The sequence below is a fragment of the Syzygium oleosum genome, unplaced genomic scaffold (assembly GCF_021117445.2).
Source record: "Syzygium oleosum isolate NSW1041296 unplaced genomic scaffold, Sole_v2.1 Sole_v2.15, whole genome shotgun sequence".
In the NCBI taxonomy this organism is placed as follows: domain Eukaryota; kingdom Viridiplantae; phylum Streptophyta; class Magnoliopsida; order Myrtales; family Myrtaceae; genus Syzygium; species Syzygium oleosum.
Genome location: NW_026607499.1, coordinates 8,998,031 through 9,021,502, shown reverse-complemented (window position 1 = coordinate 9,021,502; position 23,472 = coordinate 8,998,031). Strand labels below are relative to the sequence as shown.

The following is a 23,472-nucleotide window of genomic DNA, read 5'->3' as shown; positions in this document are numbered from 1 at the left end:
TACTCTCCATCAGCGAAGGACATGTCATTTCGATAAAAGTACCAAAAAACTTCAAAACATATTACACTTGTGCCAATTTAGTCCTAAATCTTTCAATTGTACAATTGAGTCCTCAACTTTTTTGACGATTTGTAAGTGTAGTCCATCCGACTAATTTTGCTCGGAAAATCTCTGTCATGGATGTTAACTGTTCTACATTGCACGATTGACGCTGACATGGATAAAACTTACAATTTATAATTTTTTTTCAATCTTTTCATTATTTTTTCTTTTCTTTTCTTTTTCATTGTGGTCAATTAAGGTCGCCGGTGACGCCCTTGTCAGATCCGACGAGAGTAGCCCTGGCCATATCTAGCAAGGGCTAGACCGTAGGGATCGAGCCCTCACCGGATATGGTGAGGGCTCGCCTGGGCGATGGCTACAACTCTCGCCATACATGATGGAAAAAAAGAAGATAAAAAAATTATAAAATTTGCCATGTCAGCGTTAGTCGTGTCACATAGGACGACCGGCGTCATGTCAACAATTTCCGGCCAAAATTGGCCAGATGAATTACATTGGCAAATCATTAAATAATTGCAAGATTCAATTGGTACAATTGAAAAGTTGATGACTGAACTATTATAAGTGTAGTAGATTTTAGGGAAAATTCTAAAAAAGGGCATGAAGTACCCTCATTTTTTCAAATAAGAGCTTGAAGTGGACTTTGTATCAAATAAGGACCTGAAGTGGCATGTCAGTCTCAAATAAGAGACTGAAGTAACCATGACAGTTTCAAATAAAGACCTGACTTCGCCGGTCACCGGACGGCGAAATATTCCAATCGACGACTGGCGAGGTTAAGGGCATTTCGTCCAAAAATAATTTTAATTGTAAATAATTTTATTTTTTCCTTTTTCCTTTCCTTTCTTTTCTTTTTTCCTTTCTTTTTCTTTTTGTCCTTTTATGATCTTCTCTTTGTTTTGCCGATGGCCAAGCTGACCACCGGCGAAGCCCAAAAAGGGCTGGGCAAGGGTCGCCCTCGCCCGACTGGCCAATCACCGGCAAAGAACAAAGAGAGACCAGAAAAAGAAAAAAGAAGAAAGAAAAAAGGAAAAAAAAAAAAAAGAAAAGAAAGGGAAGGAAAAGAATTCAAAAAAAGTTTAAAAAACGTAAATGCCCCCACTATTCAGAAAGTTAGGCCCCTTCTTTGAAACGGAAATAGTCACTTCAAACCCTTATTTGACACAAAATTCATTTCGGATCCATATTTGAGAAAATAATTATACTTTAGGTCTTTATTTAATACAAAATTTATTTCAGATTTTTATTTGAGAAAATAAGGATATTTCGAGGGTTTATTTGAAATTTTTCCATAAATTTATGACTTTTTTTAAGATACTTTTTCCTGTCATATCTGCGCGCAACTTAGGCTGTGTTCGTTTGCGGAAAAATATTTTTCCGTAAAATATTTTTCGCGCTTTCCGGTGTTCGGGGGCGGAAAATGTTTTCCTTCCCCACCCCCAAATCCTTCATTGTTTTGAGGAAAATGATTTCCTCTTTTCACAAAGAGGAAATCATTTTCCCCCAAATTGAAGGCAAAATTGCCCATGGGAGGGAAAATATTTTCCGTGGGAGAGGAAGTTGATCGCCGGTCATCACCGTTGGCCGCCGGTCGCTGGCCGCCCGCCTCCGCCGCCGCCGCCGGTCGCCGGTGAAAAATACTTTTCGAAACTTTTTCATATTGGTCGCCGAATACCGGAAAATTATGTTCCGGGAAAATATTTTTCAGGAAAATGACTTTCGAGAAAATATTTTTCAAAAGACAAATATTTTTCAAAAGAAGAATATTTTTCGCCAAACGAATGGAGCTTTAATGGGTTTTTTTTTTGCCATGATTGACGAGTAGGAGCACTACAAAAGGGCAGGTACCATGGCATGTTCTAAAGGCGAAGTCCTTTTCTTCACTTGTCTTTGGTTGACACGAATTATAGAGAGAGAGAGAGAGAGAGAGAGAGAGCGAGAGAGGGCGGGGACATAAAAATCCCACCATCATTTTGCTTTTGCCCGATTCTCTCTCAGACACACTTGCTTTTTGGACCCCAGAGCGAGAGAGAGAGAACAAGAGGGAGGGGGCTGCATTATATTATTCCCCATGCCCATTCCCGTCTCTGCTCTCTCTCTTCGGTCCTCTTCCACCGTCTCCTCCATCTGGTCTCGTAGTGTAGAGCTGAACAGTGCTCTCCTCCTCTCCCCCCGCCCGCCCGCCCGCCCACTTTTTGTTGTTTCCACATTCCTCCTTTATCCCGCCGGCATCCGCTTTTCTTTTGGGATCGTGCGCACCCGAATCAGTTGCTGCTGCTGCTGCTTGCTTCTTGCTTGCTTGTTGTGTTGTTATTAGGTATCATCATCAATTCCTTTGATAATCCTCCGACTCCCTCCCCGTCTGTTCGCTGAACTATCGTTCGATTTGAGATTTAGGCCGGGGGGAAATGGAGGATGAGTCTAGGGCTTTAGTGAATGGAGATGGAGCTCATTCTTCTTACTGGCTCGACGCTTGTGAGTACTCCCCCTGCGACCTGGTCCCTGACTTCGTCGATTTTGGTGGTGCTGCTGCCGTCGACGACGACGACGACCCTGCTGCCCTCGTTAACGCCAATGACTTCTTCGGAGGTATTGACCGCATTCTCGACAGCATTAAAAGCCGCGATGCACTCCCTCCTCCCTCTCCTCCTCCTCCTCCTCCTCCTCCTCCTCCTCCTCCTGCCTCTGTGGAGGAGGAGGTGGAGGAGACTCCTCCTGCTGCTTTTGTCGATGCTGGCCCCGGATGCCTCATCGATTGTGACTCTCCTCCTCAGTCCTTGACTACCAATGGAGGAGGAGAGCAGCAAAATGGGTTTCAGGGGCACGATGACCGAGATAGCCAAACAGACCTCTCTCGCGAGGAAAGAAGCAGCAAGAGAAGCAGGTGCGGCGCCCACGGCGGCCTCCCAATCCACTCGATGAAGGGGAATCCTTACGGCCGGGAGAGGGAGAAGGAGAGACAACCGAACCTGAAGAGGCTGCGCGATTGGGATGAGTTTGATAGGAGAGATAGGGATCACATCAGGAGAAGAGAGCACCGCAGCGGTTCTGGACGCCGGGATGGGAGGGAGAGGGAATGGAGAGATAGGGAACCGAGCGGCTACTGGGAGAGGGACCGCCTAGGTTCCAATGACATTGTTTTCCGGTTAGGTTCTTGGGAAGCCGAACGTAGCCGAGAGGAGAAGTCCAGAACTGACAATATTCAGGACTGCAATGGGAGGGTAGACGACAAGCCTGAAGATCACAAGGAGAGATTTCCTGAGGAACAAGCCCGGCAGTATCAGTTGGATGTTCTTGAACAGGCCAAAAGGAAGAACACTATAGCTTTTCTGGAAACAGGGGCAGGGAAGACCTTAATTGCTGTTCTGCTCATCAAAAGTGTTAGTGCTGATCTGCATAAACTAAACAAGAAAATGCTGGCTGTGTTTTTAGTGCCTAAAGTTCCGCTTGTTTATCAGGTAATTTTTGGTTTATGTCATCAAGATTAGCTCCATCACGCCTAGTACTATCATGGTATCTAATATGCTTTGTTCAATGCCTTTATTTGATAAGCTGTTGTCTTTTGTGCTCATCTTGTCCAATTCAGCAAGCCGAAGTAATCCGTGACCGTACTGGTTACCAAGTTGGTCATTACTGTGGTGAAATGGGTCAGGACTTTTGGGATGCCAGACGGTGGCAACGTGAGTTTGAGACAAAGCAGGTAGTTCTGCTATTTATATTCTTGACAATCATCTGTTATTTTTCATTCAAATTATTGGCAATAGGTTGTTACATGAAATAACTATAAGTGTGAAGACGTGACTTCTAGCAGACAAGTGTGTAACGATGCCTTGCCAGACATGCTGTTTGAGGTTCTTTACATCTTTTCTTGGGATAGACAGAGAAAAACAGCACTATGAATTAGATTGTAGATGGTGCCGGATTAAAGAAGAAAAAATACTTGCAATTAAAGCTTCATTCCTTAAAGCAATATTTTACTTAGCTCTCTCCAAATACACCACCTACGACAATGTGGTACAACCTTACACGATTTCTATGAGATTGAACCATCGACAAAGGCATCGCAAGAGATGAATAATGGTATAGCATATCGAGGAAGAAAAGCACAGGGATATATTCCACGAGTTGAAAGTGTAATTATTATGAAGGGAAAGTTGACGAGCAGAATCATTGAAATATCTGCGTTTGCAACGTCAATCCATGTGAATGGAAGTCTGTTTACTGAGGTGCTCAATTGTAAGAGTTTTATCCCGCACAGAGGTCCAACAAAATAGCAATTCTGTTAGGAATATTAGCAAGCCATATTGCTTCACAGGGGAAAGGGTGAGGAGAGACGCTTTCGATGATTCTGCTTAATTACAGAACTGCAGCACAAACAGTGCTCATTGTTTTATGTCTTCAATTTTAGGAATTTAGGTCTTTTCTTGTAGGTCCATTATTTTGTGAAATAGGTTTATCTAATTGGGCTTTCTTGTTTTTCTTTTTTCGGCTATGATGGTGATACTTACATTTTGGGGTCTCTTCCTTCTATTGCAGGTTCTGGTGATGACTGCTCAAATACTGCTGAACATCCTGAGGCACAGTATAATAAAAATGGAAGCTATAAATCTCCTTATATTGGATGAATGCCATCATGCTGTGAAGAAACATCCATATTCCTTGGTGATGTCTGAGTTCTATCATACAACACCCAAAGAGAAGAGACCGTCTGTTTTTGGAATGACTGCTTCACCTGTTAATTTAAAGGGTATATGTAAAGTAGATTTTACTTTGACAATTTCTATCTGTTTTGAGATAATATCTTTTCTGGAGCAGTTGAAGATTGAGAATTATATGTAAGTACATTCTTTTTCCATAGCAGTAAACTTACTGGTTTTATTACATTTCAGGCGTTTCAAGTCAAGTGGATTGTGCAATCAAGATTAGGAATCTTGAAAGCAAGCTTGATTCTGTTGTCTGTACCATAAAAGATCGAAAGGAGCTAGAAAAGCATGTTCCAATGCCATCTGAAGTTGTTGTAGAGTATGATAAAGCGGCTAGTTTGTGGTCCCTCCATGAGCAAATAAAACAAATGGAAGTGGCAGTTGAAGAAGCCGCACAATCTAGTTCTAGGAGAAGCAAGTGGCAATTTATGGGTGCCCGTGATGCAGGTGCAAAGGAAGAACTGCGCCAAGTTTATGGTGTTTCTGAAAGAACAGAGAGTGATGGTGCTGCTAACTTAATACAAAAGCTTAGAGCAATCAATTATGCTCTTGGTGAGCTGGGACAATGGTGTGCTTACAAGGTGCCAACAAGTTAATATGTGCTTCTTCCTTTAAATTTTCTTAACTTGCACAGCTAGCTAAGGCCCTTTTTCCAGGTTGCGCAATCCTTTTTGACAGCTTTGCAGAATGATGAGAGAACAAATTACCAGCTCGACGTTAAGTTTCAGGAATCCTACCTAAGTAAAGTTGTATCTCTCTTGCAATGCCAACTGTCAGAGGGGGCTGCTTTTGAGAAAGATACGACATCTGTAGGAAGTGGTGTCTCATTGGATGTAACTGATATTGATGAGATAGAGGAAGGAGAGCTTCCTGACGGTCATGGTGAGTAGACCCATCACTCTGATTCTATCCCGAAGTAATCTCTGTTTATCTTTTGGAGGTTTTAGAGGATTGCCTTTCCTTTGTCTGATGTGCGGGAAATTCCTGAGGTTTGCTTAGAGCAGATTTCTATTGATACAAGTGAATCACATTATTGCCACACAGAATTGACATGCTATGTAGAAAAAAGGGCATGGAGTCCATTGCACTGTGATAAAATATGTTGCCGCATCAAAATATTCTCCAAATCAAACTATAATGCTTTAGGTTGTATGGTATCATCCCTCATGATTGGTGTGAACTCTAGGTAAGAGATACATTACATGACAGTTTTGCAAAGCAAACAAAGAGGGGGGAATGTAGAAGTAAATCTTCATGATGGAAAAAAATGTTGGAGATAGTGTAAAATATGTGCATTCCTTGCACAGTTTTGTTCCCCATACTTAAAAGTAGTGCCAACTATTGCCTTTTGTTCTATCTGGGGGAACTTCTCGTCTTGCTCGTGTGCGCAATGTGTTTTGTGAATTCTCTATCCTTTCATTGTGGATTCATTCTCTGAACCTGTGGAGTCATATCTTCAGCTCTTCAAAGGTGTTTTAGGTCATTCTACGACATGCTATTAGTAGTTGGAATGCCTTAATGGGTGATTCAGTTTCAAAGAAATCTGGGAGTGCCGCACCGGCTTGTCTTATATGGTATATTTGGAGAAAACATAACTAATTGTTTGAGGAACTTGAGCCCCTGTTGCTACTATTTTGGATTCTTTTGTACATTGACTTGCTTTAATTCTATCTAATCTTAATGTATGTTTTGGGTGACATATACTTTTAACAGTTTTTTTTTTTAATTTAACTTTTGCCATTTGATTTTTGCTATAGCAAACACCTCGAATTGTTAGAAACAGATAGATATCTACATTTGAATTTTGCAGTCAATTACATATTTTCTTTTTCTTTTTTTAAAAATAAAAAGAAAATTGTTGTTTGGGACAACTTCCAAATGTTGAGTTAAAAAAAAAAAATCAAAGATGTTTTAGTTTCTGTTTGTCTCTCTTTCTAATGTATGGTGTTTTTGTCTTTCTATGAAAGCCTTTATTCTTTATTAACAAATATCAATGGGCAAGATGGTGCTATTAGGTTTCATGGTTATTGTCGGTAATAATGAAGCATTTCAATACATCTCTTCCTTATACTTACATTGTCATGCGGCGAACATAGCAGATTCATCTTCATTGGTTATAAAACACATATCCCGCGGTTAAGGACATGCAACAGTATATTCTTAGGAAAAGAATCACACCTATATGCACGTGTTAGATGCAATTTTATAATTTAAAAATTCTGGAAAAACACTTTGCGAAGTTGGATACTATTTGATTCAATGTTTGGATTTGATTTTGATCCAGCTGTTTCTGGTGGAGAGCATGTGGATGTCATAATAGGAGCGGCTGTGGCTGATGGAAAGGTGACGCCAAAAGTGCAGGCATTAATTAAAATACTTCTCACATACCAACATACAGAGGATTTTCGGGCAATAATATTTGTTGAGCGTGTTGTTGCTGCTTTGGTTCTTCCTAAGGTTTGACCCAAGTATATCACCGGTTTTTCTGTATCTCATTTCCTTTACAAGTTCCTCATATTGTTTTGTGTTCATCGAAGCATTCAGGTGTTTGCAGAGCTTCCATCTTTAAGTTTTATCAAATGTGCGAGCTTGATTGGGCATAATAATAGTCAGGAAATGAGGACATGCCAAATGCAGGAGACTATTGCCAAATTTCGAGATGGTCGTGTAAGTTTGGTTAAATTTCAAGACTGAACTTTGTGAAGAGCTGAGGTATGTGGTAGCTATTCTGATTTAACACAGCATCTTTGTAGGTGACATTGCTGGTTGCAACTAGCGTTGCTGAGGAAGGTCTTGATATTCGGCAATGCAATGTTGTAATTCGATTTGACCTTGCAAAAACTGTTTTGGCATACATTCAGTCACGTGGCCGTGCTAGAAAGCCCGGGTCAGATTACATCTTGATGGTTGAGAGGTGCATATTTCAAGTTTGTCTAAATGCATGTATTTTTATGCAGTGCTAGTTGACTTGAGTGAACTCAATCTTCAGATGTTTTGTTTTCCCAGGGGAAACTTGTCACATGCAGCATTTTTGAGGAATGCAAGGAATAGTGAGGAGACATTGCGAAAAGAAGCAATTGAAAGAACTGACCTTAGTCATGTAAAGGACGCATCCAGGTTAATTTCACAGGAGGCTCTACTAGGTACAGTGTACCAGGTAGAGTCAACGGGTGCTATCGTCAGCTTAAACTCTGCTGTGGGACTTATTCATTTCTACTGCTCTCAGCTTCCGAGTGACAGGTATGATATAATTGTTGTGGCAATACTACACTTTGCATCATGCAGTGTGGGTGGAATTTAATTTTGTATCTTTTGATTTCAAGAGTTGCACTTTATATCCTTTCCCTCTTCTGTTAATCTGATGATGAAATTACTCTGATGCTGTTATATCTTAATATTGTCGAGATGAAGGCATCCATAGATTGGAAAAGAATTAAAGAGAGTGAGCAGAGGGAGGGAGTGAATGGGTCAGTAAAATTAGTTTATTTGGCTAAACTAATCTCATTCTATATACTTAAAATGAATGGTTATAGGAATAAGGTAATGTGGCCATCTTCAAAAGTTTTCCTTTTCATATTGAGAGTTGGTTGGTGGTTTTCAAGATTAAGGACACCGGTTTCTTTTCTTTTTTTTTTCATTTTATATCTTGTCATTGGGGAATTAAATAGAAATCGTTCTTGAATTTTCCTTCAAATAAAATTTGGAGTAGTAGGCTGTGGTGTTTTTGGTTTTTGGGGTAACACACTGCTGCTTAAATTTTAGTTCTTTTTTTTCTTTAAATTACTTTAATTTCCACATGTGAACACGTGGCTAGAAAATTCCTTAAGATTTTTTTTGTGAGTTTATTTTAGAGTGGGCACCTATTCAAATATGACAAGAATATATGTTCTCTCTCTAAAGACGTTGATAATTTACTTCTATGTTGGAATTTTAACCTTTAAACATAATTAACTTAGCTAAATAGAATGTAACATGATAAGAAATTGTTACCGCCATCTAATACTAAAATAGTTCTTCCATTGAGACCATATATTTATATATCACGTCGTTATACTGTCTGATTTATGATATTAAAATGAATTTCACATATATTAGATGAATTGGGTTGTGAACAGAAACAAAGGATGTGATTTCTTGAGGATTATTTTAATGAACTATATTTTTCCCCAATCTTGCACTTTATTTATATTCTTCCTTTTTGTCTAACCTATATCTGAGATAGAAAAATAGATTTAAATTAGTTGAATATAAACACTAAGTGGGTAATATGGTTTGTTGAGATTTGTCAAATGAGGTTTTCCTGTGAAGTATTCCTTCTTGCTCCATTTTCTATCCTAGCACGAAACATCCATCGAATAAAAAATGTTAATACTTAAAAATGTGGTCGGTACTTCTTGAATAGTTTACGTGTTTGTGGTTCAATATGGTTTCTATCTCCAATCTTATCAGTTTATTGGATTTTCAATTTTTAACATCAACCAAGGTAACAAGGTTAAACCATAATTAGAATTTCTGTTCGACCTTATGTTCACCATTACCTTAGTAGGATTAATTTCAAACTTTATATTCCGCATTGAAAAAGAAGCAACAAAAGAACAAAGGTATCTTCATAAATGAAATATAGAGAGCTGTTTCAGCGCTACATTGAAATAGCTTTCTAGGGATGAAATTATAGAGACAGAACAATACATTGTGGCAAAGTTTAAAATATAAGGCAATGAGATTAAGTTTGTTGCCATAGGCTCAATCTATGATGACAAAGTAATATATTAGAACCATTTTTATGATAAGGACCACATTTTTTAATCTAAACTCATGAAACAGGTCACTAAGTTTATGGTCTAGCAAAAGACTAGCTAGATGGTAATTGGTGGCTCTGGCATTAAATTTTTTCTTTTTTCTTTTCCTGGATAATGTCAACTAACCAAATATTTGGCTCAACATATGTACAATCAACGGGCCTGAGAGTATGGATAATCAAGCTTAAAATTTTTGCACATGGTGGCATGGAGAATAAGGAAGTTCATTTCACTTTATACAGTATGATTGGGAGTATGCATCATGTAATACAATGAAGGATAAAATTCTAATTCAAAAGTGAACCGAATCATCATATAATTCTCATGATCCCAGGTATCGAACGGGTCATTTTCTAGTTTTTATGAGAAAAATCGTTCCAATAGTTATGATGATATCCTTGGGCACTTTCGGTAAAGGAAACTTTCTGCGCATGACATTGATGGACAAACGATATATATAATATTTGTGGCACGAACTGTAGGATGTGAAGTGTGATTTTTCCAACACTTCTTTTGAAGATGCCCTAAGTGCATTTGTTAAGCATTACCACAAATAGAAAAGTTACCTCTATTCTAGATGTTGAAATAGAGTTAAGTGTAATGATTGTTCACATTAGAGAAAAGAATTAAACATCTAGAAATCAGCTTTAGACATTTCCTAAACGCACTTATTGTAGCTTAAAAAGTGCCCCAAGGGCACCCTCTAGCAATTTTCTTTACATAAGTTCAAGATGCAAATTGCAATGATGGATGAATTATAGATGCAATTTGTGATTTTCCGTATTTCCTTTCAACTACTTAGCACCAGATAATTCCTTCTTTCTGCCTAAAACTGCATTCACCACTTCAGATATTCAATTCTTCGTCCTGAATTTATCATGGAGAGGCATGAGAAACCTGGAGGTCCCACCGAATATTCCTGCAGGCTTCAGCTCCCTTGCAATGCGCCTTTTGAAAAACTTGAGGGCCCTATATGTAGCTCAATGCGACTTGCACAACAGGCATGCGGTCTCTCTCTCCATCACTCAAGCTCAAGATACAGGTTCATCGGGATCTGACAAAATTATTTCTGACATACAGGCTGTTTGCTTGGCTGCTTGCAAGAAGCTCCATGAGATGGGAGCATTCACTGACATGCTATTACCAGATAAAGGAAGCGGGGAAGAAGGGAAAGATGTTGACCAGAATGATGAAGGAGATCCTCTTCCTGGCACTGCCCGACACAGGGAGTTTTATCCTGAGGGTGTGGCTGACATTCTCCAGGTATATACGCCATGCATGCAATGCTTATCGCAGAAGCTGTTGGTTATTATAGCAAGGGAATTTGGGGTACTTCATAATTACATTTTGCAGCATAATCTCCTATCTGTCCTCGTCTCTCTGACAATTCAATCTTAGTGAACTTTTGGATGTGGAAAACTTCTATGACCCTTCTAGTTAGCTTTTCGATTTTTGCATTGTTTTGGTTATTCTAAGAGGTCATTGGAAATGAGTTTGCTTAATGCTTATGAAGCAAAATGTTGGATGGTTAGGGAAATATATTCCTCGACCAAGTTGGAACGGTTCAATTTCCCTCCACCATGATGAGATGAAGCCTGATTAGCCCTGTGATCTAGCATGGACCAGCAGTTGTCTGGCCCACATGGGTACAATTTCATACTGCTGGCAGGGAGGTCATCCTTCACCTCCAAAGTTTTCTGGTTGACCCTTCCACCCCGCTCCCACCCAAAAAAAGAAAGCAAAAATTAAAGGAATAGTAATATTAGCATAAAAGAACAGATTATTAAAATCTCTCTCAATAACGAAATAGTTATTTTCAGTGTTTATAACAATTGATAAGTTATCAACTGGAGATTAATAATAGGAATGGCAAGTTAGCAGCTGGCTACCAAGTGTGTTGCACTTAAAAGCAATCTGTTTGGAAAAGTTAGGAGCCTGCGAATTGTTTCTTCTCTCGTTTAAATCTTTTCTTATCAGCTGATCTATCTAGTGTTTGGGTACCCCCAAGTCTTGCTGACCATGTTTCTGCCAAAGTTGCGAAGATATAGTTGCAAACCCAGTTTGGGTTAACGTTGTTTGATCCACCAGAAATTATCAGCATGGTATTGATATGATATAGAACTGATCAGCATGGTTTGGAACCAATCATGAATAGCGTATAGTTTTGATATGATTTGGAACTGATCAGCATGGTTATATATCTCCTGCTAAACAAATTCAGCTTCAAACGATACATTGCTTTGATTGAAGTCCTCACAAGATTGGAGTCTAGGACTTCCTTTTCTTGAATTACCATCAATGAGATCACCTTTCTCCAATGTTGCATCATATATTAGCCTTCTTTCTCTTGCATTTACATGCAAAAGCCAACATTTTCAGCAAATAGCAATTGCACAATGTAGTAGTAGTGAAAGAGAACAGCAAATGTATGTAATTAGCTTACTGCAAAAATAAAAAATAAAAAAAGTACGCTCTATCATGTTCACAATTTAGCCCTTTTAAGTTTGTGTATAATCTATGTTCCCTGAATCTATTATTGTTCAAGTAGATATAACAAATTGCCAAGTTAAATTCGGTTGGATGTATCAGATATTCAGCTCGAGATGTATCTATTGGGATATAATCCATTATCAAGAGAATCTACGTGATTAGCTTACTGAGGCTGTTTTAATTTAGTCATCTATCTAATCAGAGTTGCAAAATCTTAGAAGCTCTAGCACTTTGTCGATAAAGTGTTGGTGAGTTCATTTTGTTTTTTGCTAACAGTGTCAAAATTCCCGTCAGTTTGCTGTGGAGTCAAGAGTGGTCCTTTCCATCCTTATAAGTTGCGCATCCTTGCATGAAGTATTTTACTGTAGCTTAGGATTTCTTTTTCAATTATTCGCCTCAGCTCATGAGATATTAAAGACTTCAAAAGATCCTTACCTTCTGCAGTCTGAATAATCAATTTGATCGGCAAATTAACATTTCTTGAAGATTTGTACAGTTAAACATATGATTGGTCAACTTTTGTTTTTCCTCAATTTGATTTATGCAACTGGGTCAGTCTCAGACTTCAACGGCCAGGGTTAAACTATGCTAGACTCTTAGGTCAAGTTGAGACGGGACAAGTTCTGTTGTTCTTAGTACCTCTTCTGAATTTCCCTTGTTCGACCCTCATCCAAACATGTTTTGTTATGCTCCCCCACGTTATAGATAATTGCACTGGTTGTCATATGAATACTACCTATTGCATCTTCTGAAGCTTTTTGACTCTTTAGGGAGAATGGATCTTGCATGGGCGAGATGGTTGCAGTGACTCCAAATTGCTTCATCTTCAGATGTATGCTGTCAAATGCGTAAATATTGGCTCTACAAAGGATTTGTTTTTAACTCAAGTTTCGGACTTTGCTGTACTGTTTGGAAATATGCTGGATGCAGAGGTACTTTATAGTTTCGAATTCTTTAGTTGCGAAGGAAGTGTGGAGTTTGGTTCTAAATTTACATGCTTTTTCTAGGTGTTATCGATGTCCATGGATCTATTTATCGCTCGAACCATGATAACAAAGGCATCTCTTCTTTATAGGGGCTCAATTAGTATAACTGACAATCAGGTATATATGCTTTTTTTATAATTATTTGTTTTTACTTTAATCTGGGTATTTATTTAGTGCTTAACTAATTTCCCCTTCTGGTCATGGATAGTTAAAATATCTTAAAAGCTTTCATGTAAGATTGATGAGCATTGTGCTGGATGTGGATGTTGAACCTTCGACCACTCCATGGGATCCTGCGAAGGCTTATTTATTTGTCCCTTTGGTTGGCGATAAATCTATAGATCCACTTAAAGAGATTGACTGGGATCTGGTCAATGAAATTGTCGGAACAAATGCATGGAGCAATCCACTTCAGAGAGCTCGGCCAGATGTGTACCTGGGTACAAACGAGCGTACTCTTGGTGGGGACAGAAGGGAGTATGGGTTTGGGAAGTTGCGGCACGGTATGGCTTTTGGACACAAGTCTCATCCAACTTATGGGATTAGGGGAGCTGTAGCACAATTCGATGTTGTGAAAGCTGCTGGATTGATTCCTCACAGAGATGCCTTTGAAATGGAAAAGAATCAGGACTTAACCAAAGACAAATTGATGATGGCTGATTCTTGCATAAGTTCTAATGATTTGGTGGGAAGAATTGTGACGGCTGCACATTCTGGAAAGAGGTTTTATGTTGACTCCATATGTAATGATATGACTGCAGAGAACTCATTTCCAAGAAAAGAAGGCTATCTTGGCCCATTGGAGTATAGCTCATATGCTGATTATTACAGACAAAAGTGAGATTCTCCCCGCCTGCGTCTGTCTGTCTGTCTGTCTGCCTGTCTCTCTGTCTCTCTGTCTCTCTGTCTCTCTGTCTCTCTCTCTGTCTCTCTCTCATGCACACATGAATTTGACTCAGGTACGGAGTTGAATTGGTGTATAAACAACAACCATTGATCAAAGGACGTGGAGTGTCATATTGCAAGAACCTACTGTCGCCTAGATTCGAACACTCAGAAGGTGCTTGTCCGTTACTCTTAGATTTTAATTTTTTTTTTTTATCATAAATGGATAGGATAGATTCAGTTTCTAATTTTTGGGTTATGATAACTGTGGAAGAAGTTAAAGGTTATTGCTCCTATGTCTATTGAGATATGCTTCTTCTGTCTCATTAAGGTGAATCTGAGGAAATTCTTGATAGGACATATTATGTGTTCCTCCCCCCTGAACTCTGTCTTGTGCATCCACTTCCCGGGTCACTTGTTCGTGGAGCTCAACGATTACCTTCAATAATGAGAAGGGTAGAGAGCATAATGCTTGCAATTCAACTCAAGGATATAATAGATTACACGGTCCCTGCTTCAAAGGTGTGTTATATTCTAAGTTTTGAAAAAGTTGCTGTCTTGTGTACCTTAATAATGTGTCTCTTTTGTCTCTGACAGATCTTGGAAGCTTTGACTGCAGCCTCATGTCAGGAGACATTCTGTTATGAAAGAGCAGAGCTCCTGGGAGATGCTTACTTAAAATGGGTTGTAAGCAAATTTTTATTTCTTAGATATCCACAAAAGCATGAAGGTCAGCTGACCAGAATGAGGCAACAAATGGTGAGTAACATGGTTTTGTATGAGTATGCTTTGAATAAAGGACTTCAATCATATATCCAAGCGGATAGATTTGCTCCATCTAGATGGGCTGCACCAGGAGTGCTTCCTGTCTTTGATGAGGATACAAAGGATGAAACGTCCTTGTTTGATATGGAGCAGTCCCTTGCTGAAGTTGGAGGTGGGTTAGATGTAAACGGGACTGAGTATGATGATGAAAGCATTGAAGATGGTGAAGTTGAGAGTGACTCAAGTTCTTACAGAGTTCTGTCTAGCAAGACACTAGCAGATGTTGTTGAAGCATTGATTGGGGTGTATTATGTTGAAGGTGGCAAGAATGCTGCCAATCACTTCATGAAATGGGTAGGAATACGGGTTGAGTTTGACAATGACGAGAAAGATTGCGCAATCAGGCCATCAAATGTCCCAGAGAGCATCCTCAGGAGTGTCAATTTTGATGCTTTAGAATCTGCCCTTAATGTCAAGTTTGAAGACAGGGGCCTCTTGGTAGAAGCTATTACTCATGCTTCACGACCATCTTCTGGAGTCTCTTGCTACCAGCGGTTAGAGTTTGTTGGTGATGCAGTTCTGGATCATCTTATTACAAGGCATTTGTTCTTCACTTATACTGATCTTCCACCTGGCCGCTTGACTGATTTACGAGCTGCTGCTGTAAACAATGAGAACTTTGCACGTGTTGCAGTTAAACACAAGCTCCATTTACACCTTCGGCATGGGTCCAGTGCCTTGGAAAAGCAGGTTTTTCATTTCTTTCTTTCTTGCTTGTGACATAATATCATCATTAAATTGCTTTTGTGGTTGTTTGATATACATGACCTGCGAACACTGATTGTTGAATTGTCTATAAGGGTTATGACCATTAGGTCTTTTGGCTTCTTTTTCCAGATCAGGGACTTCGTAAAGGAAGTTCAAGATGAATTGTCAAAGCCAGGTTTCAACTCTTTTGGTTTAGGAGATTGTAAAGCACCAAAAGTCCTTGGCGATATTGTTGAATCCATTGCTGGTGCTATATTCCTTGATAGTGGACATGATACTACTGTTGTGTGGCAGGTTAGTTTGATCTGGTTGACCTATGAGCATTATTTTTCGCAAAATGCCCACTCAGAAAACGAAAAAAAAAAGATAAACAAAAAAAAATAGAATTTTGGAAAACAGTTGAGGTTTGCTTTTTTCGGTTGGAAATTGAAGGTGAATACAGAGAGAGAATCTGGAGTAATGAATTGTCTTTTTCCTTTACAGGTTTTTCAGCCCTTGTTGCACCCAATGGTCACTCCAGATAGACTCCCAATGCATCCTGTCAGGGAGCTGCAAGAACGCTGCCAGCAGCAGGCTGAAGGCTTGGAGTATAAGGCCTCTCGAAATGGCAACTTGGCTACAGTTGAAGTCTTTGTTGATGGAGTACAGGTTGGGGTTGCTCAGAATCCACAAAAAAAGATGGCGCAGAAACTTGCTGCACGAAATGCTCTTGCTGTTCTGAAAGAAAGGGAGACATCTGATGCTAAGGTGAACAATGATGGAAAGAAGAAAAATGGTAACCAAACATTTACGAGGCAGACACTGAATGACATATGTTTGCGTCGAAACTGGCCAATGCCATTATATAGGTAAGGGACTGAATTTGTCCTGTGTTACTGCAACTTGTGAAATATGATCATTTATTGTTCAATTTATATGCAATTTTAGGTGTGTAAATGAGGGTGGCCCTGCACATGCAAAGCGGTTCACGTTTGCCGTTCGTGTAAACACCACCGACAGGGGATGGACGGATGAATGTGTGGGGGAGCCCATGCCAAGTGTCAAAAAGGCGAAGGACTCTGCTGCTGTTCTTCTCTTGGAACTTCTAAACAAATGGTACTCTTGACATTAAAATCGTATTTTTAATGGCCCTTAATATGCATTCATGCTCCGGACTCGAAGAAAGATGGGAGGCTTGCAACTTGTGATACTTTTCCCCTCTTCTTCTCTTGCCTGACCAAGTGCTACAGGGATGTGTTTTTTATTTTTTATTTTTTCTGTTAATACGAGGTCTCTCGCTGTATAAGTATGGAAGGGGATTTTCGTGAAGAGCTTCGACCGTTGCTTGGTTACACACTCTCTTGTCATAGAGAGAGAACACCAGAAATAGGAGAGGAACACTGATTATACAGGAATTAATAAACGACTTTTATGAAATGTTTCTCCATCAGCTCGACTGAAAAGTAAAAAGGAGCAGGGCCCTTATGGAGACAAATGATAGGATTGGGATTTTTCTAGGATTGTCAATTGATATCTGATGGCAATAATAGCTTATTTGGAAAAATGGGATGCCTACTGTCAAATAAATTGTCTATTAAACCAATGCAGGAGAGAAGTTTCCGAGTGTCCATTACAAAACGTCACATGTCGAGCATCGATTGGTTCTCCAACCTCTAACTCGTGCAATTTTCTCCAACCTCTAACTCATGCAATTTTATATGTATAATCGCTTGCATTGCTTATAAAAATAAATAAATAGAAAAAAATTTCATTGCCCACAAAAATAGTTAGCATAGATTGTTATCGATGATAAAAATATTTTCCATTGACTAATTTTTATTAACGATATAAGCAGTCATTTTCCAGAAAATGTTTTTCAAATCACTCATTTTTCGCGAAATGAACGCACCCAAAAATGTACCTTTGTTTTTTTTTTTTTTTGGTAAGGAAAAATGTACCTTTGTAGTCTTTTATATTTTACAGTCAATTCACTAATATACTTATTATGAGTTTCTATTCTTTAACTTAACCTGTTTCATTTTGTTTTGATAATCTTTTCACGACAATTTACAATGAAATCCTAATTTCAATAGTTTGTTCCCTTTTTTAAGTATATTTATCATATGAAACTCAAATATAGGATGAAAAAAGAGAATATTGTGATATTTTTGTTAGGTTGTACAATTAGTATCAATAATTTATATTTGATCTAATGATAGAAGATGTTGTTTTTTTATTCTAATTATGTCACAACCCCGCTAATAATTATGTTTATATATAGGGAAAATTCCAAATAAGGGCTTGAAATGTCCTCATTTTCTCAAATAAAGATCTGAAGTGGATTTTGTTTCAAATAAGGACATGAAGTGACTAAAAAATGACCTATCTTTCAAAATGGTAAGGGCATTTTCGTCTTTTAACTCTATTTTTTTCCTTTTTTCTTTCTTTTTTTTTATTTTTTTGGTTTCTTTTTGTTCTTTGCCGATTTCCGGCACTAGCCACTTGCGAAGTCCAGGAAGGGTTGGTAGTGAGGCGACCCTCGCCCTGGGCTAGGCCATCCTCAAATGCCACAGGCGAGGGTCAGTCTCGCCTGGGCAAGGGGTGGTTGGCGAGACCCTCGCCTATGGCTTTCGAGGTCGGCCTTGCCCAGGGTGAGGGTCGCCTCGCCGAGATGAGGCCGGTAGCCGGCAAGGCGACCCTCACCTAGATCTGGCAAGGGCCAGCCTCGCCCATGGCCAGCAAGGACGGCCTTGCCCGATCTAGGCGAGGGTCACCTCACCCAAGCAAGGCCGTCCCTTGCCTATTGCCGGCGATGGTTCCCCGCCCAGGTGAGAATAAAGAGAAAAAGGAAAAAAAAGAAAAGAAAGGAAAATATAAATTGTCTTTAGACGAAAATGCCCTTGACCGGTCAAAATAAATTCGCCGGCCGGAAACCGGCGAGGTCATGCCCTTATTTGAAACTCTCATGGCCACTTCAAGTCGTTATTTGAGATTGACATGCCACTTCAAACTCTTATTTGACACAAAATCCACTTCAAGCCCTTATTTAAGAAAATGAAAGAACTTTATGTCCTTATTTGGAATTTTCCCTATAATATATATATGCTCCTAATTTGCAAGAACTAGTTTATCTTTATTGGATTGGTTTGATTTTTATAAAACAAAAGTAAAAGTAATTAAACTGATAAAGAAAGTTGTTTTTCTTGATCAAATTGTTGATAGATAAATAATTTTCTTTATAGAATTAGCTCATTTTTAATCAATTCATAAACAGTTCTTTTCATGTAAGTATATCTTTTCTAATTTCATTTTATTTACAATTATTCACCTTTCATTGTAGATAGATCAATACATTCATAAAGCATCATACTTTGTTATTGCCTAGTACAACATGGAAAAAAAAAATTCCATGTTATCAAATGAGCTTAAATACTGACATTTTCATTTGTACAGTAAACAAAGTTATGTTTCAGCATGAGAGTATTTGGTTCATCAATACTATTATCATTACTTTGATAACAAATAATCAAATTTTTGCACAAAACTATTATTCTTTAATGAATTATAATGATGTTGAAATGATTTTTTAGCTGAAAAACTGTTTTTTATAGAAAATTTAGTTTTTTGCAACTGCATTGTGGGGCCGCTCTAGTTAGAACTATTGTACAGGCCTTATAAAGAATCGACATATAAATAGAGAAATAAGAAAAATAACTTTTCTGGTCCTGCGAAATGCGAAATCTAAAATATGCGGGATATTCTTCCTTAATTGGGGATCGAACTATATAAAAAGCACGACGAATTTGAGACATGATAAAATATCTATTGATGTCCCTACTCCATGTATTTTATTGAAGAATTAAATTACTACTCAATAGAGAAATATGAAATTATTACATGATGAGATCATTTCTTGGTTACTGTAGAATTCAATTGCTCAAATTTCTAGTGTAAATTCAACAACTGAATACCATAAACCTATCAAATAGATGATATCATTTTGTCATTTTCTCCATGAACATAAGCATAGTTTAATTCCCTTTTATTATTCCAAGAATCTATCCCGAACCTGCCACAAACCAACAACATAAAATAAAAAGCTTCAGTCGAAGTCGAGTTCCCATTGCGTGCTTGCAATTCATCCAAAACCCACAATAATATTTCTACCTATACAAATTGTCGCATTTAATATAATAAATTAACTCAAATTTACAATCACAATATAATAAAAAAATATTAAGAAATGCAAAACATAAGATTTTGTAATGATGACTATTTCAAAAATATATATATTTGTGCAAGGAGTAACATTAAGTTTTCTAAAAGAGTAAGGAGAGTTTTATGTATAGCAAGCCAAGTTCCGTTAGGTACATCCCTAAGTAGGGCTAGGTTTTTGTATAAAGGACATCAAATCCGTACCTGGCAACCCATTTATCTCCTATCAGGATGGGGAACCCTATTATGGTCCAACCCCCCTTCCGTCCCTACTCAGTTTTATAACATCAGTGTGAGTGATCCAACTGAACAAACACAGTCAAGCTAAGTGTTCAGGAACTCCGTGCACCATTAGCTGTACGCTACTATGCTTTTGTCTTCATTTAACCCGAAAGAACAATATGAAAGAGTGTCATCATACCAAAATCGAGCACCTAAATTTTGAAAAAAAATCAGCTAGAAACACAAGAAAATCAATGGTTCATAGAATTCTCATATCGAAATTCTCTCAGCAAATTATTAGTCCACTACATCAGGATACCACCATCACCGATTATTCACCAGAAGTCCAACCAAGTGGGCAGAGACGGATAAAACCAAGCATGAACATAATAAAAACAGATCTTGACAACATTCCATCCATTGCTTTGTCAAACATCTTGCTGAACTTGAAAGAAAGCCCGCAATATTATCGCCTCAGGGTGTGCAAAATGTATTCAGCATAAAGGTCCCTGTACCAATAATTCAAAAATTTCAAGTTTGATTAATAAATCTGTTCTCACTTACAACCCACACCTGCTCACATGCATGCGTGCACATGTGAGAGACTCAGCATTCTTGTATGTGGCAAGAGAATGAATCTTCCTAAATCGGCCAGAAATGAGATTCTTATCAAATGTACTGTCAAAAAGATGACAAAAACTTTTCAAAAGATTTTATAATTTGTTTCTTCAGTAATGTAAGAAAGAAAACATTCACCGGAGGGGATAGTAGTTGCATCCTACAATGATAACAAATCAATTTCATTAATGATATCTTCAGATGCATAAGTATATACCTCTTCAGGGGCACCACTTTTACTGTTGAAAATGCACATAGAAGTAATTTTTTACAGGTGACGCTCCTACCAAATTATAACTAACCTGTCCTGCTTGTTGCAACATAATCTTAGAAACAAGAACCAGTATGAGAATACAGCATATAGTAAGATAGACAAAACTTCCTTTGGCATGCTGCATCATCGACTTACATTGAATACTGGATGGCTTCAATGGCAGTTGTTGAGGGCAGAAAATCGTTGACAGCTACCTCCTTGTTTTCATTCTTCTTGTCTGTTCCACTTCTTAAGGACACAAGTTTACGATAAACAATCATCTAACTCCCATGAAAAACAGAAATTGCTCACTCTTAAAAGGATACAGTCTTCAAAAAAGCGGCGGATTTCAGAAAGGCGATGGGGGGGAAGCTCTTTGATGTCCGTGTAGTGTTTGTACTCCGGATCATCAGCACATACTGCAATGATCTTGTCATCTTTCTCTCCCTGCATTCAAAGCTCAAGCGTCTTATTTTACACTCTTGGTAAAGCCTGGCCACTTCATTCAGTCTAGCCAACAACCTTAACTAGGGTACCTGGTCAATCATGGGCATCAGTCCAATGGCCCTAGCACGTAGGAAGCAGCCAGGAAGGACTGGTTCCTATGAAAATAGCATGCACTTAGTCACAAATTCAGTCGGAAAAAAAATTTGTTGTTAGCACTTGGCAATGCATGACAAGCAATAAATTATATCAAGAACGGATGTAAATACTGCAATTGTATTTATAGGTGCAAACGGTTCAGACTAGTCGAATACTGACACAACATAGGTGCAACTTATTAAAGGGACAATAGAATAGTTTGTCAAGAGTCAATTTGTTCCAGGTAGTTCTAGAGAATAGAAGATATACAATTACATGCTGCTGAATCGTCATCAAACAGTAACATACCACTAAATTGTAACCTAGACTGCGCTCGCGCCTTAAGGCCAAGCCAAACAGATTGTCCAAAGGCAACTCAGAGCAACTATGGCGTAGCATTTCTAGTGTACCCAAAGGTGCTGTGCTGGCTAGCGCAGTAGATAAGTTCCTTATGTTTTGCAACAAAGGACTTGGGGCGAAACACCCTCAAGAAGGAAAGGTTGGGGGTTTACCCTACCCCTAGTACTTATCATAGGGTATATCAAGCTATTCTTGAAATTCAGTAACTTAAAAGCCCTCGACTGCTGCAGCGTATCGAGCAATTTCCCGAACAATACTTCACAATAACGTGGAAAAGTTGAGATGTAGTCATTTATCAACACTAATCTATTTATTGAGGATTGAGCTGAATCAAAATGATCGGTCTGTTGTCTATGTTTATAACCCTGAAAAGAGAGAGATTACCTGCATCAGGATTAACACATCTAGTGGATCATTGTCTTCACATAAAGTGCGAGGGATGAAGCCATAATTGTGAGGATAAACAACTGACGAATATAATATCCGGTCAACCTGAGGAAAAAAGAAAAGGTGGGTTACTAGACAAGAATGGCGGCTGCAGTTTCTAATGACAGCTAGCTCAGTTTTGACGAACCCAGGAGCTCGCATTGCAGATAACTATTCGATTGAAGGAGCTGGAAAAGAGGAGGATGTAAGAGAAAGGGGTTACACCTTAATGAGGCCGGTCTTCTTGTCAAGTTCGTATTTGACCTTGCTTCCTTTAGTTATCTCAACAACCTGTCATGACCAAAGCAACACGAGGAGCAAGTAAGAATCGGGTTCTGCTTTAACAAGAGAAAGGAAGAGGGGGAACGAACGAAGACATACACAGTTGAAAATATGGGGAGCACCGGGTCCTGCAGACGAGGGAGAATGAGAGAGGAGAGGAATATCATTAAACAGAAGGAGTGATCAAAAGAAAGAGAATGGGGCAAATACCAATCTCGAGATCATGCCAAGGATGGGCAGCAACAGATCTCCGGGACAGTGAGGAAAGGATCCTCTCGTTCAGGCGAGGAACGGGTCGCTGATTCTGAGGTTGGGATTGGCTTCCTTCACCTCCTTCATTTGCATTTGCCTCACCACTCATTTCTGCTCAGTGGGGGGGAAGGATCGGGACTCGGATCCAGAGAGAGAGCAAAGTGACCTGTGCAGGTAAACACAGAGATAACCACACCGGAGGACCGCGGAACGAAGATGGCATAAGTTGACTAGCAAAGGTAATATGATGTACCTGCGGTGGGTTCGAGAGACGGAACGGATCGATGTCTGGAGGCGAGGCAGGACAGGAAGATGAGATGGAGATACAACCGATGTGCAGGCAGACTGCAGTCTCCTCCTCTTCCTCCTCCTTTATTAATTTAAGGGACAAGTGCATCACGTGTACTAAAACTCGTCAGAAAAGGGCATTTGAGTTTTAAAATTTACAAAAAATTCATTTGAGTCCTGCAACTTATCAAAATGATTCATCTGAGTTCTAAAGTGAGTTTTAAAATTTGCAAAAAATTCATTTGAGTCCTAAAACTTATCAAAATAGTTCATTTGAGTCCTAAAATTAATACAGTTAGATTTACTAACGGAAAACGCTGACGTGGCGCTGACTTGTCATTTTAATTATTTTTCTTGAGACACGTGGCGCCACGTCAGTAAAAATAAAAATAGAAAAAGCTGTAATAAAACAAAAAAAAGGAAAAAAAAAATAGAACCGACGGTGGCCGCCGCCACAACCACCGGGAAGGACCGGCGGAGGTCGCCTGGGCCTTCCCGAAGCCCAGCGACCCTCGCCGGCCCCGAGCGAGTCCCCA

At 39.0% G+C, this 23,472-nt stretch overlaps 2 protein-coding genes across 3 annotated transcripts; one reads left to right on the top strand and one right to left on the bottom strand.

Moving 5' to 3' along the window:
- The first annotated feature begins 2,081 nt into the window (after positions 1-2,081).
- On the top strand, positions 2,082-16,875 carry LOC115675438 (endoribonuclease Dicer homolog 1). The gene is made up of 20 exons (XM_030598091.2): positions 2,082-3,521; positions 3,650-3,763; positions 4,600-4,810; positions 4,953-5,347; positions 5,423-5,648; positions 7,051-7,223; positions 7,311-7,433; positions 7,520-7,680; positions 7,773-8,006; positions 10,416-10,566; positions 10,646-10,828; positions 12,826-12,987; positions 13,063-13,158; positions 13,250-13,878; positions 14,001-14,101; positions 14,258-14,448; positions 14,524-15,441; positions 15,589-15,753; positions 15,943-16,307; positions 16,387-16,875. The coding sequence occupies exons 1-20, from the start codon at positions 2,472-2,474 to the stop codon at positions 16,562-16,564; spliced, it is 5,826 nt and encodes a 1,941-aa protein (XP_030453951.2). The 5' UTR covers positions 2,082-2,471; the 3' UTR covers positions 16,565-16,875.
- A 3,239-nt stretch (positions 16,876-20,114) lies between these two features.
- Positions 20,115-23,032, bottom strand: LOC115675667 (soluble inorganic pyrophosphatase 1). Of its 2 annotated transcripts, XM_030598422.2 has the most exons (9): positions 22,902-23,032; positions 22,607-22,814; positions 22,496-22,524; positions 22,340-22,405; positions 22,073-22,180; positions 21,283-21,348; positions 21,073-21,193; positions 20,903-20,984; positions 20,115-20,384 (listed from the first exon to the last, which is right to left on the bottom strand). In XM_030598422.2, exons 2-9 carry the CDS (start codon positions 22,755-22,757, stop codon positions 20,342-20,344), a joined length of 666 nt encoding a protein of 221 aa, XP_030454282.1. In that variant the 5' UTR covers positions 22,758-22,814; positions 22,902-23,032; the 3' UTR covers positions 20,115-20,341. The 2 variants fall into 2 exon arrangements, with proteins under 2 accessions (XP_030454282.1, XP_030454283.1); XM_030598423.2 differs by lacking the exon at positions 22,902-23,032 and having other exon boundaries at positions 22,607-22,863.
- Between the last annotated feature and the right edge of the window lie 440 nt (positions 23,033-23,472).

Bases quoted from the DNA above. Each gene is read 5' to 3' on its own strand.
- LOC115675438 (XM_030598091.2), top strand. From the start codon at position 2,472: ATGGAGGATGAGTCTAGGGCTTTAGTGAATGGAGATGGAGCTCATTCT. The intron at 5,649-7,050 runs GTGAGTAGACCC...ATTTTGATCCAG, and splicing joins AGAGCTTCCTGACGGTCATG to CTGTTTCTGGTGGAGAGCAT. The intron at 10,829-12,825 runs GTATATACGCCA...TTGACTCTTTAG, and splicing joins GTGTGGCTGACATTCTCCAG to GGAGAATGGATCTTGCATGG.
- LOC115675667 (XM_030598422.2), bottom strand. From the start codon at position 22,757: ATGAGTGGTGAGGCAAATGCAAATGAAGGAGGTGAAGGAAGCCAATCC. The intron at 21,349-22,072 runs GTAATCTCTCTC...CTATTTTCATAG, and splicing joins ATGTGTTAATCCTGATGCAG to GAACCAGTCCTTCCTGGCTG. The intron at 20,385-20,902 runs GTAAGTCGATGA...TTATTGGTACAG, and splicing joins GAAGCCATCCAGTATTCAAT to GGACCTTTATGCTGAATACA.